This window comes from Sporothrix schenckii (assembly GCF_000961545.1).
Source record: "Sporothrix schenckii 1099-18 chromosome Unknown Cont47, whole genome shotgun sequence".
Classification (NCBI taxonomy): Eukaryota; Fungi; Ascomycota; class Sordariomycetes; order Ophiostomatales; family Ophiostomataceae; genus Sporothrix; species Sporothrix schenckii.
This window is the reverse complement of record NW_015971148.1, coordinates 1071554-1091251: the sequence shown is the minus strand read 5'-3', so window position 1 is coordinate 1091251 and position 19698 is coordinate 1071554. Positions and strand designations below refer to the sequence as shown.

The 19698-nt window shown below is 51.6% G+C and overlaps 6 protein-coding genes across 6 annotated transcripts; 4 read left to right on the top strand and 2 right to left on the bottom strand.

The window, feature by feature from the left end:
• Positions 1-8245: 8245 nt before the first annotated feature.
• Positions 8246-8533, top strand: SPSK_03779 (uncharacterized protein; the record flags this gene model as incomplete). The annotated part of the gene is made up of 1 exon (XM_016730613.1): positions 8246-8533. The coding sequence occupies one exon, from the start codon at positions 8246-8248 to the stop codon at positions 8531-8533; it is 288 nt and encodes a 95-aa protein (XP_016584938.1).
• A 1411-nt stretch (positions 8534-9944) lies between these two features.
• On the top strand, positions 9945-11768 carry SPSK_03216 (purine-cytosine permease; the record flags this gene model as incomplete). The annotated part of the gene is made up of 4 exons (XM_016730057.1): positions 9945-10279; positions 10352-10519; positions 10591-10989; positions 11072-11768. 4 exons carry the CDS (start codon positions 9945-9947, stop codon positions 11766-11768), a joined length of 1599 nt encoding a protein of 532 aa, XP_016584937.1.
• A 288-nt stretch (positions 11769-12056) lies between these two features.
• On the bottom strand, positions 12057-12884 carry SPSK_03569 (2,5-diamino-6-(ribosylamino)-pyrimidinone 5'-phosphate reductase; the record flags this gene model as incomplete). The annotated part of the gene is made up of 1 exon (XM_016730406.1): positions 12057-12884. One exon carries the CDS (start codon positions 12882-12884, stop codon positions 12057-12059), a length of 828 nt encoding a protein of 275 aa, XP_016584936.1.
• A 174-nt stretch (positions 12885-13058) lies between these two features.
• On the top strand, positions 13059-13381 carry SPSK_03757 (uncharacterized protein; the record flags this gene model as incomplete). Its single annotated transcript, XM_016730591.1, has 2 exons — positions 13059-13253; positions 13292-13381. 2 exons carry the CDS (start codon positions 13059-13061, stop codon positions 13379-13381), a joined length of 285 nt encoding a protein of 94 aa, XP_016584935.1.
• Positions 13382-15692: 2311 nt separating this feature from the next.
• On the top strand, positions 15693-16082 carry SPSK_03727 (uncharacterized protein; the record flags this gene model as incomplete). The annotated part of the gene is made up of 1 exon (XM_016730561.1): positions 15693-16082. One exon carries the CDS (start codon positions 15693-15695, stop codon positions 16080-16082), a length of 390 nt encoding a protein of 129 aa, XP_016584934.1.
• A 343-nt stretch (positions 16083-16425) lies between these two features.
• On the bottom strand, positions 16426-17901 carry SPSK_03329 (salicylate hydroxylase; the record flags this gene model as incomplete). Its single annotated transcript, XM_016730167.1, has 1 exon — positions 16426-17901. One exon carries the CDS (start codon positions 17899-17901, stop codon positions 16426-16428), a length of 1476 nt encoding a protein of 491 aa, XP_016584933.1.
• Between the last annotated feature and the right edge of the window lie 1797 nt (positions 17902-19698).

Below are 19698 nucleotides of genomic sequence, written 5' to 3'. Positions count from 1 at the left end.
AACAGTATATAGGATTGGATTGGTGAGGTGAGTATAGAGGAGAGAAGGGATGACTAGAAGAGTTGTAGAGTCGAGAGGGCTGTTCACAGGTGGTCGGTCAGCGCTGTATCAGTTCTGTGATATTTTGTTCGTTCTGGTTTTTTGGTCGACGTCGTCTCCAGTAAAATCGTCCTCAGATTTGTTTGCAAAGCTGTTTCTTTTTGATGCCGGACATCCACCAGCGCTGTTGGAGTCCGACAAGGTGTTCTTATATCCGAATGATGTTTTGCTGTGTCCGGTTTCGACGTTGCTCAGTACCGTATCTTGTCTCTATTTTACTTTCGACCCTTACTCCGGTTTTATTTATCGTTGTCCAGATTTTCAAACCACTGATGTCTTGTCTAAGTATTCAAGGAACAGTCTTGTCGAGGTTTTTAATGGTTTCACGAACAGTGCATAGCGGTTGATGAGTTGCTTGGCCAAGGCTAGAAAAGAACAAAAAAAGGAACAAAAAAAGAACAAAATAAGCAAATGTCTAAAACAATCAAAAAGAAAGTCTCAATAGGGGCAAGGGAGTGATAAGATCCGGAAGGTACCCAGTTCAAGGACCAGGTTAAAAGATCGGGGCAAGAACTAGAGAACGACGGAAAGTGAACTTGGTATGGTACGGTGTGCGGAGTTGTGGTCGATGTGGCGTATATCTAAGCGGTGTGTGGAAACCAGGATTAGGACACTCAAAATCCGGCTTGCTTGTTTTTTCTTTTTGTGCTTGTTTCTTGTACTTGTCATATTTGTTATATAGTTGCGGCTCATCGTCGTGTAAGTAGGCAGCTGTCACTTGCTCTGCTGGGCCGTCCAGCCTTATTACAATATTTGCCTTAAATTTGCCTCCTTCACGCACATATAAAAGCAGACCAGTTGTCGACGTGGACGTTGTCGTCGCGTACATTTGTCCAAGGGGCTTCTTTCGTTTCTTTGTCTCGCTTCCTCGCTGCAATCTTTTACAGCGAGATACCAGTTTGGGACTGTCGAGTGTGGCCAAATCAAAATCATGATCACAAGTAGGCAGGTCGTAAAAGAAAGAGGGGCCTAGCCGACTTGGCCAGCGCGCACTGCGGTTACATCATTGGATGTTTTTCTATGGACTCTGTCCTCAGACATCCATAGGATACGATGTCCTTCTAGGAGACAGTGAGGGAACGAAATTGATGTGTGACAAGGGAAGCTGGAGAAGAATAACAAAGAAAAGAATAGAAATCAAATAATAGGGGCGGACAACATGTGGCGGATATGTACACGCCCTTTATGAAAGCCAACTTACACGGGACTTGACAGGCGCGGTAATACAGGTAGAAGCCAAGTCTGTCATACTCCATAGATACAGAATGTGCCTAGGCGTTCTTCCGTGGAAATCTGTCAGAGTAGAACTAAATACATCCCACACTTTTGTCCCGTGCGTTGAGTGGAATGGAACACGCGACAGCAATTGGTAGTCGCCAAAGCAGTCCTTCATCGTCCGGGCTGAGGGTGGGACATTGTGGCTGAACACTTGTACCGTGGCTCTGGATCCTGCGTCGTTCAAGTGAAGGTGCGTAGTTTATACGATGCACTGCCATGCGACTGAGAAAAGACCATGGGCCATGTGGCCCTTTGCGGTTAGTAGGTCCTGGACTGCTGTCAAACCACTCACCGCCTGCACTAATTAACGAGCCTGTTGCCAAATGTAGAATCTTCAGGTTTTGACGTGCAGCTGACTGTTTAGTTGCTGCCTCCTGAGTCGTTGTTGGATCGCGTCGACTCCGTTGCGGATGTCGCCTCGTCAGGCTTACCACAGGGGTTAACAAGCCCCGAGTCCTCCCTTCTCTTTGTCGTTCTATGCTTTATTCGTCATTACCCGTCTCTCCATCGTAGCTATTGAAATGTTCTGTGTCAGTTTGCCTGTTCCGCGTCTTCGGTACATTCCGTTAAGCCTGGCGCTACCGTATACGAAGTCGAGAATTTGGAAGCGTAGGGTCCGATGCCGAGTACAGCAGATCCAGAACAGCCCAGGCACGGGCCGTATCGCTAGGTCTGACGCTTGTTGGATGCATTTGATGCATCTTGCATATTCTCGTATCAGGCTTCACTCTTTGTGTTTCCAATTGTTGACATGCAAGTCTTCAGTCGTAACTGCCTAAAAGCTAAAAGACACTTGCCTCTGCGGCCTGTACCCTGCAACGTGCAATTTCTGGATTCTTCCTTCCCATTTGAGATATCCTGTACCAGTGCTCCATCGCTATTGCCTCTTTTGTGTGTTACCTTCTCCTGAGTACGTCGCTCTTTCCGCTTTGTTCTGGAACATTTCCTCAAGCGGTCCTGGTCATTCTTTCTCCTGCGCCTCCGTTTTTGCCTCCTTAGCGGCTCTTGCCTGGCACTGATCTCTCTGCATGCCCTCGGAAGGCGCTGTTGCCTCTCTCTCTCCAGCCGCAATTGCGAGTCCGAACAACGCGAAAAGTTGTCACAATATGACGTAACTTGTACATTGTACATGCCCGTCCTTTTTGTGATTATATCCCGCCTGTGCCGTGCCGTCGTCTCCTGACAAAGTGGCGAAACGCCGTACAACAGTTGCAGCCTCTCCTTTCGTGCTTTGCTCTCCAGGCCCCTTCGTCGGTGTTAGTGGTCTTAGCGAGAGAGGGTGGGCCGCGGCGCATAAAGCTACCTTGGCTCCCTGGCCTGGCACGTTAGTGGCCGAAGCCTGGGAAGGAAAAACAATACTAATAATAAATAAATAAATTCAAAAAAGGAAATAAACGAATAAACAATGAGCCAACGACCAAAGAATCTATACAAATGTCATATCAACAACGAAAGTCACCGAACCTATTGCGGCGTCAATTCCGTCACCATTTTCGTCTGGGCCTCTGCGGAGCCGAAAGAAACGCCGCATTTTGCACCCAAAAAAAATCGGCCCTCGTTCAGCTGAAACCGAGTGGCAAATTGCCAGTCTCATTCGCCAGCACCAACAGCATGCAGGCCACGAGTTTGCTGAGGGTTGCATTGAGGAGATGGTGTAGGTTGGAGGCTGCGTTTATTTCGCCTCCGTTGCCGCCCATTACCATGGCACGTGCATGTCAATGGATTTTCATTGTATGTCATTGCTGAGAATTCTGCTGACACCAGTGTCGCGAACAACGTATGGTTTGACAACTAGGATGGAAAGGAGTCGGAAAACAAAAGAAATAAGTCAGAAAATAAGTAACAGACGTGACCAGCTGAACGGGGGATGCAAAGTCTACATATGTTTGGCTCGCGTGGGTGGTAAATATTGCTTTGGGGCCACCAACATCTCGGCCTGCCGGCCAAATAAACATCGGTGTGTGCATGACCTTATACACGCCCGCGCCCGCTCCCAAAGCCGGTAATCGTCGACGAGTTTCCAAGGCCATGGACCTGCACTCGATACTTGATTGGATGGATGTAGAGGTTAATGCACGACCGGAGACACGCACCGTATCAACAAAAGCACCCTTTCTATCTCTATATAGCCGCCCATCGGAAATCCATTCCGCCCTCGGTCCTTTGCCCGTTGCCGTATCTTTGGTCGGCACTCGAGTATTGCCCTGTCAATGGCGAACGGCACATCCTTCTTCAGAAAAACGTTTCGGGATATCCGAGTGGCTGGGAAGCCGCAGGAACTGGACGTATGGCGAATATACGAGTATACCAAAACTCCTCACCGCACTTTCCACTTCTAGTCTGCCAATTGTCTTTATATAGTCCGTCTCTGATCCCTGATTTGATACCAATGTTTGACACTTTCATGTCGTATTCCCTTATGGCATCATCATCGATGAGCTAGAAGGATTGTCACACGCTGTGGCAAAACGTGCTGCCTGGAGAAACAAATGCCGGTGGCGCTCAGAACGACGGCCTCTCATTGGAAGAAACACGGATTGGGGAGTGCTTCTTGCCGTTCCAAAAGAGCGGTGGCCATGATTTCTCGGCGTCCATTATCCTGCTCCAGCAAGTCGTATCGTTCCGTTGTGTCGGTGGTTGCCATGCTGACATCCCTCGTACATGGGGCGGATGTCGTATATTTTTTTCTCCACTCTCTCTTGTATAGTGAAAGAGGACAGAAAAAAATAACATGTTTCCATTCTGGGCGATAGGCTCCGATTCTTCATCCATTTCTACCCATACTGTGCTTGTTTATAGTTGCGACTGGCTCAACGATGCTTGGCATTTTTTGTTTTATATGCACCAAATTTGACTCATTACTATTGCAACATCAGCCGTTGGCTAATCCTGAAAACTGCAGTTGTTACTTGGTTTTGTGCGGCGTGTTGTTCACAAGACCAAACTATATTTCTGCCGCGTAGCTAACTGCGGCCGTTCCATTATAGTAACTTGCAAGTACCCGAAGCTAGACGTGCATACAGCTACTTGCGTTTCGGTGCCCATGAGTATACTTGAATCTTCCGTGTACCTTGTCGTATGTCTTTTCTTTCTTTTATCCTTAATTACACACCCTGTATCTGCCGGTCACACTGAAGCCAAAACAAAATAAAACCCCCTTTTCCTTGAAAGGATCATGTAAATATGGGCTTATTTCTACAACCTTGGATGCACCTGTCAGAAAGAAACACCTTATCTGTGGAATTCGTATGCTTGCATTTATTTCAAAAGGAAGGTACGGATGGCGCAGGATATAGGTCTACGGGTTTGCTCCTGACCCCGGCAGCTGGGCTTGTAAGGAAAGACGAAAATATAGAAATGACAATGCGTGGTACCCCGGTACTGCCAACTTCAATACCATCGCCTCATGGAGAGACCGTGTCAAAAATGTTGAGAGAGTGAACCAAAAGATGTACATCGTCCCTGTGATCGCACCTACTTGAATAGCCTGAGGACACTTACTAGCCCTAATCCCCAGACTTCGTATTGTGACAAGGCACGAAAAGGCAACCGAATGCACAGAATAGTGAGACCTATCAGCCGGCAGTGCAACAACAACGTGACGGGAAGACGGGACTTTCCTTCCGCTTTAATAAAGACTCCTGACCGTGGCCTACTAGTCATCATTAAAAACTTTCGTTGCTGTCGAGAATAGGTAGACCGGACGACTACTGGACCGAAGTCAGAGGGATGAAGATATGGAGGTGTAGGTAGAAGAGCAAGGAAGTTATCCTGATACTTCATCAAATATCGTGATGATGTATATTTTGTCAACAGAACCGCTTGTCGACCGCGGACGGGAAGAAATAACAACAGATTGTTTGCGCCGTTGAATATAAACAAAGCACACGTAGTTCATATCCTACGTTCTCATCCATAGATTAGGCGCCTTCAAATACGCCTCATTTAAAAGCTAACAATGGCATTTTATATCAAAGGGTGTTCCGCCTGCAGCCTTGTCTCTGTGCAACGTAGTCCCTGATCGGACTCCTGTAAAGCGCGCGAGGATCGGCTCCGAAGGATCTAGGTGGGTCTCGGATTCGAGATTTGGAACGTGCTACGATAGTGTACCAGGACACGATACTCCGTACTATCGTACAATATGTATTACTTCATACTAGACCTAGGCGAGAGAAATAGGAAGTATTCGGCTAAGCCTAATTCTTTCTAAAGCTGCGATGGATGCCGGCTCTCTGTCCTCTTTTCATCACACTAGCGCCATATAAAAATTAGAGGAGTTTACACACCTTCAAGCGACGAGGTGAGAAAGCGTGAATTTAATATCATGTGCAGCATGGCATGCAAGTTCTGATGATCTGAGTACGGCAAGAATTCGAGCCTCAACTTGGCACATGTTGTTTTGCAAAGTGCTGGTAGGAGAGTGCGGCGACGTGCCCCGTTACCGCCATACTGGTTGTATACCCTAAGAAGGACCCCAATACAACATACTCCGTATGCAAAATAGAATGCCAACAGGACATGTCGGTCAACGCAATCTGTGAGACATTTACGTTTGTATTCGGTACCATCCATTTCGTTTCCATTTGTTTTGGTATTTCCTCGCCTTTCGGTTGTGTACTTTCTTGTCCCTTTGCCTGCCGCTCGATCCCTGCTCAATATTGAACCCGGCAGGCAAGCAGCACATATTTCAGGCGAATACGACACCGCCTGGGCTGTGTCCTTGAGATAATCCATCCTACTTCGTACGATGAAATTGCTACCAGCTGCACGAGCTCATACGTGGGGGAAAACTTGTCTCCTTGTGTCTGAAATCGTCCCGTAAAAGGTACAATAAATTCGTCGTTGACTGGCAATTGGCATGCCTGCTCTGAGTATCGTCGGGATCGAGGCTCGGGCCGGTTTAATTCTTCCAGTCCGGCGGATAGACCATGCCTGTTTTTTTTTTTCGTAAAGAAGACCAAGTGTTGGACGCTCTGAAGCCTGATCTGGTGAATGTTGTAAGAAAACTAGCATGTCATATTCCCCTAAAGTCATGGCATATTGGCGGCACCATTTGCCTGCCCATTTGCCTGCCCATTTGTTTGGTATAGAGGACACGGCTAGTGTTTGTGTCAGTTGGAATCTAATGTGAGCTGACGCTTTGTCTTCCTGGGGAGCGAAACAAGAGACACGAAAAGGGAACAGAAGGGCACAAAGCAAGCACAAGACATGCTCCGCTGCATCTGTTGCCTCTCACTTTAATTTGCCGTTTTCTGAGTTAGTGCTTAGAGTTCAACATTCAGTACAGAGCGTGCGGAAAACTAGACCAATGCTGGGTGATTAGAAAATATCATGTTGACAGGCTCCCGAAGTTGTCTTGCAGAGACGACAAAGTTCGGTTCTTGCATACCAGAAAAGAAATATTGGCTGGCATTGGCCAACCCATCCATAGTCGCGTTGTTGCCCGAGACTCTCATTTGATTGGTCTTTACGCTGTCCTCGTTCTTTCAAGCGACCTTCCGGCTTGCCCTGGTCGAGATGATTTTGAATGCATGTCGTACTCCGTGCGTCGTAATCCGCAGCAAGTCACATTTTTAGCAAAACGGCCCATGTTATGACACTGTTTGTATGGGGCTCGTTTGATTAGTGCAAACTTCATGTCGACATATGTTGCTATTGGACGTTCTCCGTCCAATGTCCTCGCAATGCGCTCCAACTGCACCAGTCCGACCCATCGTCTGCCGCCTGAGCCAACCCCACGCGGCGGACCAATGCACGGACACACACCATAAAGGCAGGGAACAAGGGTAACAAGTGCATCAGGCAATCAATACGACCTTCAGCTCTTTGCAAGATTGGCATATGCGGCCGATGCTTCCCGTCCGCGTCTTCCTATTTCAAATGCAAGCGTCAGGCCAGGTCGTTTTGGTATGCCTTTGCCCAAAAAAACAATGGAACAACCAAAACGTGAAGAAGGCTCCCAGTGAAGCGAGAAGCGAGAACAATGGAGCCAATTAGACCAATTGGCGCTCTGCACCGAACCAATGTGTGTGTGTGAGAATGCGAGCACACCCCATCCATGTGCAACCATACGACGCTATTCCGTACCCCCACTCCGATGGCTTCCCTAGATAGATAAAAGAAATAAAAAGGAAAAGCCGAAAGGAAAAACCACCTTCTCACCCTTCTTCTGCTAGACAGACAAAAGGGAGCTTTAACCATAAGAGGAAAAGAAAAACAAGCCGAGTCAAAGAGAGAGAGAGCGCGCGTATCTGACGACACATTAGAAAATGACGATGCCTCTTCTGACTCAATCCTTACCACCAGCCATCCGCGATTCAACGCTCGCTGTTGTGGATCGCTTGAACAGACGAAATAGGAGGAGAAAAGAGGCGTATGACCCACTGTGCGTGGTGGCTGTTTGTTTCGGCCGACTACTAGGTGGCCAAATTTTCGATCCCCCCGTGTGTCTCCTTTTCCAACTTTCCACCCTTCCCGCCAGGCCTTTTTCCCTATCCAGGCAATTCCGTTGCCCACCCACACACACATTTCATCTTCGCATTGGGGGAATACATCGTTCAGCTACGTCGTACGAATTGGAACATTGGCGTATCTGCACATCCTTGACGGAGTACCTTTGTCTTGACGTTCTCCACCTTGCCCGCGCTTCTCCGAGGCGTCCCCAGAGCTCTCGGGGCCGACCTCCTTTCTTTTCTTATTGGATCCCAAATTGATCGACAGTGCAAGGCAAAGTTTAGGTCTAGCAGCCTGTATCAACGGGGTCCACAAGGGCATGCATGGCGAAGAAAAGTTGAGACCGATCCATGCCGTGTTGTAGTCTTACTTTTTCGTGTTGCACAAAAGCCACGCTGGGAGGATGAGAGAAAAGATGCACAGCTGGTTTTGCGCAAAGGAAGGGCGCATGGGAAGCAAGTATGTGAGGATGAGGGAAATGGCGACTTGGCAGTGGGTAGCATCCGTGCGTGGGTGGGTTTCTGGTCGTCGAAAAGGGCGCGGGTTTGCACTACTAAACGCACAAAAGTACGGTAGCGACGGGGCCTCCCACACCACTTCTCACGGAGATGACGATACGGACGCAGTCGCACTTTTGTCGTCTTTACAGACAGGAAACGACAAGAGACAGAGGACCGCTGCTCAAATCCGACCGGCCGACTAAAAACAACAAAAAACAACGAATAGCAATTGACGCCGTCTGGAAAAGTGGCCCTTTGGTGACGTTCGTAGACGATGGCCAGAAAAATAGACGAAAAGAAGTTTCCTTTCCTTTTCTTTTTTTCCTGACGTTTCCCCGCCTTCCTATTGCCCGGCTCGGTTTTTCGTTTTCGTTTGTCCATTTCGATTCTCCCCTCAGAGGTGGGTGGCCTAGCTCAAGGGAGAAGGGTAGACGAGGGGCGTCGTTCTTGAAATCATTTTAAGCTGCAGTTCGTCGTTGTCCAAGGGCCAGCCTAATTCGCAAAGTGTCTTTCGATTGTTGACCCAATGTCAAATTTCCTTTTCTCCTGTCTTCGTTTCGTACATTGAATACCATGTCGTCGAAAGTCAAACGTGTAAACTGTTGAGTGAGGGAGAAGATACAACGACGAAGCTGGCGGCTGTAAAAGTCTGAGCCGTCCTCTTCTTTCGTCTTCGTTTTGATGGTCGTCGACAACCGACGCTATGTGCAGGAAACCAGCAATAAGGTCCGGCCATCGGGGACGGGTCAGGAAAAGAATAATTGAAAGAAAAAAGCAAGTTCGATTGAGCTGATTGTGCCACGAGCATGAGCTATACCCGTCTGGGAGCTGTTTAATCGCGTCGGCAGCGACTGCCAAGACTGAGCTGTTCGCTGTCGAAAACGTGCAGGCGCATGCATGTCCTTCCGTCCTTTGTCCTAAAAGAGAGAAACAGGCTGACGCCCAGGGTCACACCCTAGTTGCTGAACAGGGGCCAATGGACCAACCGGGGGACGACGGCACCCCCAAACCCGCAGGTCGGTCGAGAACTTGAAAAGCGACAATGGTTTGCTGTGTTGTCGTTCTTGTATCCTTTTTGTACTGACAAGTCGGGCGAGCAGAGTATAAGGAATCATTTGACCCCCAAGCATCTCAGCGGAGAACAAAAGCAGCACCTTGTCTCACGCCTTGCTTTTCCCATCACGCCCTCTTTCCCCCTTCTCTCCTTTCCATTTTCCAAGCTCAATCGCCCTTCGCGCAGAAAGACAATCACAACTTGTACAGAAAGGAGCCGAGAACCAGTTTGCGGAATTGACAAAGAATCGCAAAACGAGGCATCGGTTGCACGTGACGCCCGTCCGTCGTCCGAAACTAAGTGCGACGCCATCCTTCACCAAATTCCGGATTAAAAAAAGGGCGCGTTGTACCGGCGCTAGCCAGCAACCAGCACCAAAACCCGCACCCTTCGGCTCATTTCGTCGAGGCACAAGTCATCTGCGCCTGGCCTCGCAATTGAATCAGCACCAGCACTCGGAGTCCGGATCGCCGTTTCCCATCGACAGTCCACACCTGCGGGAAGAGCGGAAGACTTGAAGCTGTCGAAGCAGATACGCAGACGACGAAAATACAGCGGAAATGTCGACATCGGACAGAGATACCTCGGGGAAGGACGGCTACAGCGGAGACGTCGAAAAGCAGTCGCCCCTCGAGAACCATAGCCCGGCCGACGAGCATGACAGCCACCAGCGCACCGGCACCGGTGGCCGGGGCGTGTTCGGGCACATCCTGTCGGTCAAGGACGGCGAGGTGTACAACCCAAACTCTGAGAAGTCGTCGACATGGTATCAGCGGTTGGTCGACGCCGGTTTCGAGGACAATGGTATCAAGCCCGTTCCGCTCGAAGCCCGCACGAACACTCGATACAGCAACCTCTTCACCATCTTCTTCACCAGCATGCTGAGTCTTCTGCCGTAAGTTGCTGTCCTGTTTCCGCGGCAATTCGATCCGGTTGGTCTTGGAGTGGTCGCTAATTCGTTTCGCAGTCTCCCAACTGGTATCCTCGGCACGCTCACTTTCGGCCTGAGCCTCCGTGACACGTCTCTCATCATTCTCTTCTTTGCCATCTTGACCATCATCCCACCTGCTTTCCTGGGTGTTGGCGGCTCTCAGACTGGCCTACGCCAGCAGATCCAGGCTCGGTATTCGTTCGGGTACGTTCGTGCGCGGATCGAAGTCGTCGCAGCGCAGACTCCGTTAACTAACCATGCTCCGATAAACACAGCTTATACATTTCTCTTATCCCGTTGCTCCTCAATGCTGCCACTGTGACGGGTTTCACCCTGATCTCGGCTGTTGTTGGTGGCCAAACCATCTCCGCACTGAACCCGGACCATGTTAGTGTCAAGGTCGGTATCGTGATAGTTTGCCTCGTGAGTCTGCTCGTGTCGTTCATGGGCTATCGGACCTTGCACTTCATTGAGCGCTGGACGTGGATTCCCAACATCATCGGTATTCTCGTTGCTGTTGGTTGCGGTGGCAAATACCTCCATCTGCAGTCTGAGACAGAGCCGGCTACGGCCTATAACGTGCTTTCGTATGCGGGCATCATTGCAGGCTACTTCATTACCTTCAGTGGCACTGCGTCCGACTATTCGACATACCACAACCCGTCTGCTTCAAAGTATGTATTCTCCATGTCGTGTTGCGCTTGATAAAAGGGGTGTCCGATGGGATATGCTAACCAAGGTCGTTTTGCTTCGTAGGCTGAAAATCTTCTGCTGCATGTATTTTGGAATTCTGCTGCCGTCAGTCACACTTTTGATTCTCGGTGCTGCCATTGGCGGTGCTGTGCCGAATGTGCCGTCGTGGAATGCCGCGTACGAGGTGTCCAACGTCGGTGGTGTCATCTACGAGATGCTCACGCCGGCCAAGGGTTTCGGCAAGTTCCTCGTGGTTATTCTTGCCCTCAGCGGTGTCGGGAATATTGCCATCTCGTCGTACTCGGTGTCGCTGAACCTGCAGATGCTGCTGCCCTTCTTTGCGCGTATCCACCGCATCGTCTTTGTTTTCATCACTCTAGCCATCATGATCCCGTTTGCCATTAAGGCTGCAGAGAAGTGGGAAGAGAGTCTGACAAACTTCTTGGCCATCATCGGATACTGGGCCGGCTGTTTCGCTGCGGTGTTGATCGAAGAGCTTGTTGTGTTCCGCAAGATGGACTACTCGACGTATGACCATGCAATCTGGAACGTGGGCAAAAAGCTGCCGACAGGTCTGGCTGCACTTGGAGCGTCGATTTTGTCGTTTGGTCTCGTGGTTCCAGGCATGGCCGAGGTCTGGTACACTGGCCCAATTGCTGAGCACACGGGCGACATCGGTTTCGAGGTTGCGTTTGCCGTGACCGCTCTCTGCTACCTGCCTCTTCGCTGGCTGGAGATCCGGTGGCGGGGTCATTTGTGATTGGACTGCTCGTCACAATCATGTCCGGTTGTCGGGCAGAGTAGATCGGAGGAGAGGAGGTAAAGAGACTGATGGATTAGATGATGTCGACAGGTGCACGCTTTGTGCATGCTGGATAATCTGATGGTCAAAGAATTGACCGAACGATCTGATAAATGTATTGTTATTTCCCGGCTTCATTCAAACCAAGAATATGAGACTTTCTTTAACGAAAAGGCTGCGGCATTTTCGACAAACGCCAAACGGGTGGCCTTTGTCTGTTCGTTTTGTAACGTTCTTCGACAGAGTTCAGCTGAGTAGCCTGCCACACAATACAATGTCGTCGCCCAGCGGCTGCCATTTGACATCCGAGAGCCGTGCCGCAGCCGTTGCTTGATGGTTAGAATCGTAGACCCGGTCGGGTGACACGACCACACCGCCGCGACCCAGCCACGTCGGGGCGATGGTGACAATGACAGAATCGACGAGGTGGCTGCTATGCGGGGCCAGCAGGTCGTTGATGATGCTCCCTCCACCTTCAATCATGACGCTATCGAGGCCGTTGCTGGCGATGCTGGCAAGCACATCGCCCCAACGGAAACGGGGTGAGCTCTCCTCGTCGCCCTCGGTACCAAGAACAATGTACTTGCCGCCGTGGGCATCGAGAAGAGCGCTCTTGATAGCGTCTGGTTTTCGGACAGCCGTCACAATAAAGGGAGCCAGTCCGCGGCCGCGACGCTGTGTGGCCAGCACCCGGCTATCGTGCGTGAGTGGCCAGCGGTCGTGGGGATCAATGACAATCGGCCGTGGCTGATGGGGCGAGACAGTGGCCCCCGTATCATGATCGGCAATGCGGCAGTTGAGACCGGGGTCGTCGGCCACGGCGGTGCCCACGCCAACGAGAATTGCGTCATGGCGGCTTCGCAGATAATGTGTCATGGCCTTGGACTGGGGCCCAGACAGCGTGGTACGCACTCCGGGCGCGAGTGCCAGGGACGAGTCGAGCGACGTGGCAAAAGTCAGTGTGACAAATGGACGTGAACGGTCCACTGGTGACGAGACGGCAGATTGGCGAGGTGGGAGATAGGACTCCAGTTTGGCCCCATCCTCTGCGGGAAAGTGAAGCAGCTCTGCCATGGTGTGACGAGATGCTGATTGAGGGAGGAAGGGCGGGGGCAGTGTGCTGTGTGTGTCGTATTTGGTGAAAGAGCAATGATTGCGTGAGAGAAGTTGAGCAATGAACACGCGAGGCACGACAAAATAAAACAGCCCTCGATGGAAATTTGACTGTTTTTGTCTGTCTCAGGCAGGATGTTGTGCGTCGTGTCAATAGCCGACGGCAAAAGGAAAGAGGCCGAGGCGGTTAACCTGTTGGTTGCTCTTGCTGTTTTTGTCTGCAGCTCCGTAATGGGAAGGAAGGAGCACCCGAGCCTCCGTCAACTGCAGGTCACAGCAGTCCTCACAGACTGCATCTGCCAGTTTGTTGGGCCCAGGAGGCGAGCGTATGTGAGGGTGAAAAGAAAGCGAAAGTTCGAGTCAAGCAGGACGTCTTCTCTGGTGCAGAGGATATTTGGTCCGCTTACACCGAACGGCTGTACTTTCCCAAGCGAACGAGGGGAGAAAAGGAGAAATGAAGTAGGAGCGAAGGTGGGAATAGAAATATAAAAAGTAAAACTTATATAGCGAGTGTACGGAGTATGTTGTACACAGTAGTGAAAAGGGTCTTCTGTTCCGGACACGAGAGGGCAAAAGAGGTAATTGGGTGAAGAATGGAATGAAGTGTGGGCAACGAGAGAGGAAAGAAGCTCGCAAAACAGGCACGAAGCGGATCTCCAAAATTGCCTGCCGGGAACTTTAGCGCGCAAAGTTACGGCGCGCATGTCCAGCGAATTAGCGGCACAGTAATTACTCTGTGGACCGAGCTTTACAAACAGCTTTGGCGACTAGAACACCGCAGTTTGGGGAGTCTTCTGGGTGAAGCGAGGACGCCCACTTGCCATCAACACAACCCCACCTGGCTGGCAACGATGTTGAGTGAGCCGAGAGTTGCGGCGAGGAAAGATGGGAGATGATAGATGAGGCAATTCACAGCACACAAGCGACTAACGAATGAGGATGTGAGCCTCTTGTGTATTTCTCGTCCTGTCGTTACTTATGGGCAGACAGATTGGGGAGGGATAGACCAACAGCGTCCTGACTTTGCATCTAACCTCGTATTCATAGTAAACGAGAACTAGACTTAACCTTCATCTTACTTCACGATTTCTCGTAATTCGAGGCCGTGAGTCGTTTGCTCGGGTGGAAGAAGCGCTCAGTTTGTCTGCTACGTTAGGGTTACAGCTTTTGATGGTCGGACACACGCATGGATCGACAAGCGAGCCGGGGAAGGGACAGCGACCAGACGGACGGTACTGGTTGCCGGCCGGCAATCTTCAACGGAGCAAAGTAGAACGTTGAGCAAAAGGCGAACGCAGTAGTGGACACAACGTGAAGTATCACGTGCGAAGCAGCGCATACCTGTATTTCGCTGCCTGTAAGAGTATTACTTGCGTAAGCAGTCGACCAAAATGGCGGCTTAGATCACGCCTCGCACAACTTTCTTTGTTGCCATTTCCCACTGGAAGCTCTTGCATCAAATTACGAGTATGGCGACACGAGTGGCTCTTCACGCTTTCAAGCTTCCCAGTCAAGGCTCCGACACGCTTCGCCACAGACCGGAAGTCGGCCACGGCAATTTGTATGTGGACAAATGCTGAAGCCTGGCGAGGCTATGAGCACGACTGGCCCGGCTATCAAACGACTGAGACGTAATCGGTTTGGGCGGAATGTATCTGACCTGGATTACGCGGCACTCTTGCTGTTGGGTGACGGTGTGGCCCCGTTGCGCTGTCTCGAACAATTGTGTCTTTTTCGTACAAAGCTTTACCTCACAGCCTCTTCCTTAAACTGTTTTGCTTTCTTTTTTTGGCACTTGTGCTTGTGCCTGACTCAGAACCCTCGCTACTTTGATTATTGGCAGCCTGTAACAATTAACAATGAACAGAGCCTTCCTTTTGAAAAAAAAAAAACGGCTGTACTATCTCCTCGCTCCTGCTGTTGGGGCTACAACAGACGTCAAACACGGGGTAATTACGGAGGAGTATGTAGGGCCTAATGCCCCTGGCGGACGAATCTGGCTCGTCGCTCCTGCCTCTCTTGTTGTATTGCAAGGTGATATTAACGATGCTCTACGCGTGACACAGCCACTATCAGCATGCCGGGCACAGCTGTTTAACGTCGTTTAGCTGGGAAATCGGGTCAATGAAGCGTTTCCGACGGCGAACTTGGGACCTGTCGGCTGACCCGAGCCAGGTCAGATTCCAATGTCTGAGGAACACGCTACCGTATTTGGAAGTTTTTGGCCACCGGCTAGTGTTCGTGTTCACTGACCACCCCTAAGACGCCCCAAATTGGCCCTGCAGCCGGACTCCTAAACCGTCACAGAAAGTGTAGAAAGAGGCTTAACTAGCCACAGCGCCCAGAACGCCCAGAAATTATGGTAAGAACCATCCCCAATCGCGCCTTCCGGCCAAGCCTCAAAGGACGACGCAACAGGTGCATTATTACTCCCAAGCGATCTTCCCTTTTCCGTCCCTCTTGTCTCTGATTTCGATTTTCTCTCCTACTCTTACTCCTTTACAGTCTTTTTTCTCCTTCTTTCATTTACTGGCTCCCTCGAAACCAAAGCAAACGCAAAATCGCATTCCGCGTCGCTTCGCATCCGTCGCATCGCATTCGCATTCCACCGCGTCAGTCCGTCGAATCGCGTGCGCCCACTGTTCAAAGCCGAAATCCAAGCCCTTGCTCCTCTAAAACCACAAAGCGCATAGCGCAACTCCGACCACTGCCAAATTACCACGAAAGCCATCCTACTCTGTATTACTCCATAGGTCGTACAACAACGCAATGGCCAAACCGGAAAACCCGCCCGCCTACCCCGGCTCACCCCAGCCGCCCCAAGCCGCCTACTACGGCAATTCCGGCAGTGGCAGCGGCGGTTACAATAACTACAACACGCCGTACCAGCAGGGCCCCCCGATGGGCTACAACAACCAGCAGCAAGGATACGGACCCTACGGCGGCCAGCCCCAGTACGGTGGACAACCGCTCTATGGCCAGCAACCGTATGGTGGCCAGCCTCCGTATGGCCAACAGCCGTACGGCCAACCCCCGGCCGGCTACTACCAGCAGGGCGGGTATCCGCAGCAGCAGCAGCGGTCGTCGAGCGACGGCTGTCTGACAGCACTTTTGGGCACGGCGGCCTGCTGCTGCTGCCTGGACTGTCTGCTGTTCTAAGAGCTCGTCGGCTGTGTGAAGAGGTGTGCAAACATGGGCGGGCAAACCCGATCGTGAGGGTGCCTGCTGAGGCTGGGAGAGACGAAACGATTTTGACAGTCGGCGTTCTGGTTGTCTGCATTTGCTTACTTTCCGTTCACATGAAATTTTGTGAAAATCCGTCTCTTCCGAGAGACACTATATATCCAAAGAAAGGATCCGGTTTTGGAGGGGTGTTATGTTTTTCACGGCTTTCTATGTCTCCTGTTGTTCTTCGGATTTGTTTCCACGTTATGCAATAGTCTTTGCCGTCGTTTGCTCTATTTGCTGCAGCTACAAAATTAATTAATATTTTTTCGCCATTCTACACCACCGTCGCATACAGCTTGTCAAACTCCTCGTTCGTTTCGGCCACGCAGTCGTACGAGTAAATCATCTTTTGCACGTCCGGCGATGCCCACTTATCCGGGATCGCCATCTTGCCGTCGGCCCGGTGTGCCGCAAACTGCCGGTCGCGCTCCTCGCGGGCCGCGCCCTCGCCGAGGTGCAGTGCCCGGCCCGAGTGGTACGCCATGTCCACAAGCATCGATGTGCGCTCCTTGCGGAGGAGTTCGTATGTCTTCAGGCAGCGGCGGATGCGGCTGCTTGTGTCGGTGTCCGTATCGCCGACCTGCACCCGGCTCAACACCTCCGCCAACACCGCCCCGTCCTCAATGGCCATGGCCGCTCCCTGGCTCAAGTGTGGCAGCGTCGGGTGGCATGCGTCCCCCAGCAGCGCAACCGACCCGTGCACCCACATCGGCAGCTCCCGGTGCTGCCGCAGCCGCCACTCACACACCTCGCCCTCGGGCACCATGTTGAGCATCCGCTGCACGAGAGGGCAGAAATCCGCAAAGACGTGGAGCATCGCGCTCTTGGAGCCGCGCGTTGTGTAGGTTGCCGACGGTGCCGCCGCAAAGTTCACGTCGGGCTGCGCGCTCGACAGGTTGTACACGGTCTTACCGGCCACCGGGTATGCGATAATGTGCCGGCGCTCGCCGATCCAGCGCACGACGCAGTCGCTGTCCAGGAGCTGCATCATCTCGGCGTCGCCGGCCGCTTCCATTTGGTCGCGCGTTAGCATAATGCGGTAGGACGCCTGGCCCGTGTCGGCCTCTTCGGTCGACAAGCCCAGAACGCTCAGCATGGTGTCGCGCGTAAGCGATTTGATGCCGTCGGCGCCGAGCAGGACATCGACCTCGAGGGACGTGGGGGGCGCATCTTCTGCTGCTTCGTTCTGGGTGATATCCGATCCATTGGCACCGTTTGCACTGTTTGCACCGTTTGCACCGCTTGCACTGCTTGCACTGCTTGAACCGTTCGCTCTGCTCGAGACCTTTGGCGCCCGCTTCTGCAACCGAAGAATGGGGCGCGGCTCAAACTGGTCAATGCCGATGAGGGCTGTCGAAAAGTGAAACTCGATCGCTGGCTCGGCCAAGCACGCCTTATACATGCCGCCTGCCAGTGACGACCGGTGACCCGTACAGTGTGGGTACTCGTACAGCGCACGAATGCCGCTCATGTCAACATGGGCAAGCTCCTTGTCCGTACTGCCCTGCCGGATGCTGGTTTCTTGCACGTTGGTCGCCTCCTTTTCAATGTCGGCCCAGCAGCCCAGACGGTCGAGAATGCGGGCCATGTTGGGGGCCATTTGGATGCCAGCGCCGACAAATCCCAGGTCGGCGGCCGATTCATAGACGGCAATGTGCTTGAAGCCCTTCTTGGCGAGTGACAGGGCGCAGCCGAGGCCGCCCATGCCGGCGCCAATGATGGCGATCCGCAAGTCGTAGGGAGAGGCCATTGCAATGCTAAAGGACGCTGTGTTTGTGCAAGTTGAAGGAAAATGAGAGTGACAAAGTAGACGGCGGCACGGTACAACAGGGTCGGTGACAGACGCGAAAACCCATTAACAGCATAGATTGACAAGAATAAGAATAAGACGGCAAATATACCCGGGTTCACTTGTCCACGTTGTAAGCCAGTCTTGACAATACAAATAGTAACCTGTACTTCAACGATGCAGTGTAAAGGCCGGTCAGACAACGACCGAGACTGGAGTCATCGCATATATGTATACCGATGCCTCCGCTTTACATCCTCTCCAATGCCAAGATCGGGCCCCTCTGGCTCACTTCCCAGGATGATTCCCGGTGTCCATTGAGGATGGGTTAGACAACTCGTGTATTCTCCCGATGGTGGGGACATGGGGGCCGTTGACCAAGCCACTGTGCTATTCAAGAGCCGACGCTGTCCCCCCAATTTCCAGGCGTTCGCGGGATAAAAGCCGGCACCTGTTAGGATGGAAGCGTCGACTAAAGGGACGTGCAAGTGATCCTTCACAATGCGGGGGTGAGAATATGGGGCCTCGTTAGACCAGAGACTATGCAGAGTTCCTCCACTCCAACCCGTCACAACGGGAATGATTTCTAGCTCGGGAGAAACAATTTCGCCGCACACAAAAGCCGTAACGGAATGGCGCCAGATATACAGCTAGCACTTCCGATGTGGGCGGCGTTTCGTATGGAAAGCTGTCCAGTTGCACACAGCTGTCCAGTTGCACACACGCCACGCGCCACGCCTTTGTCTTTTTGTTTTGGACATGAATCTAATAGTGCCTACAGAACGTACCACCTAGTACGACCAAAGAAAACAAGCCGACAGAAAACTTTCTGTTACTTAGCGTGGCCGGATATGTCACGCGATTGTCTCTGTGAGGCGCGAATGAGCAAGATATCATGATATCGTGTCCAGGCAGGATATTCGGTTCACCAGCTAGAGGCGTATCTGGATGCCGCAGATCAGACTGTAGTACCTGATCTCACTGATTTGCAGCTTGGAAGCTCTTCCACCGAAAAGGCCCTGCCTCACCTAACTCGCTCCATACATATCTGTGCAACAACCCATTCGGTGTACAAAATATAAACAGCTACACTTGAGTCGTACGACGTGTCGTGCACGATATCGGTCGGCTGTTGATTCCGAGCGCGGGATGGCGACCACTGAGACATCTTGAGTCAATATCAGCAATATCCTCTCTGCATAGGACAGTCTTTTATACGAGTGAAGTTCACGCCACCGTTGTTGCACTACAGCTCTAATTTCTGAACACATTCTGCCGTATTTAGCGAGAAACGTCTCAGGAGATATTAAACGAGGTCTTCGATATCTATCAAGAGCACAGAAAAAAACAGACGAAAACAAAGTGCGGATGACGATCGTCAAACTCACAGCCAAAATTTGGCGCAACCCTCCAAGGTGGGTGGCAATCCTCCACTGAGTCTCAACTCCGGAGCTCTGACGTTATTGCCAGTGGGCGAGCCAAAGACCTGGCCAAGACCTGTAATTTTGCCCCCTCCAGAGGCCTCGGCGCCTTCACAGGCACAAAGCCTTGCCCTCTGCCCCTGTCCACTAAATCTACCGTACAGGCTAGGCCCGTGGGCCCCTCCTACTGGGCGCCCCTGGCCTAAATCGGGCGCTGGCGCTAACGGCAGCCGCCAACCACATAAACGACGTCACTGGACCGCAAGCCAATCACATGCTGCCATTCGCACTTCATTCTGGATCAAACCAGGTTTTTGGTTTCAGCTGCCTTTCAGGA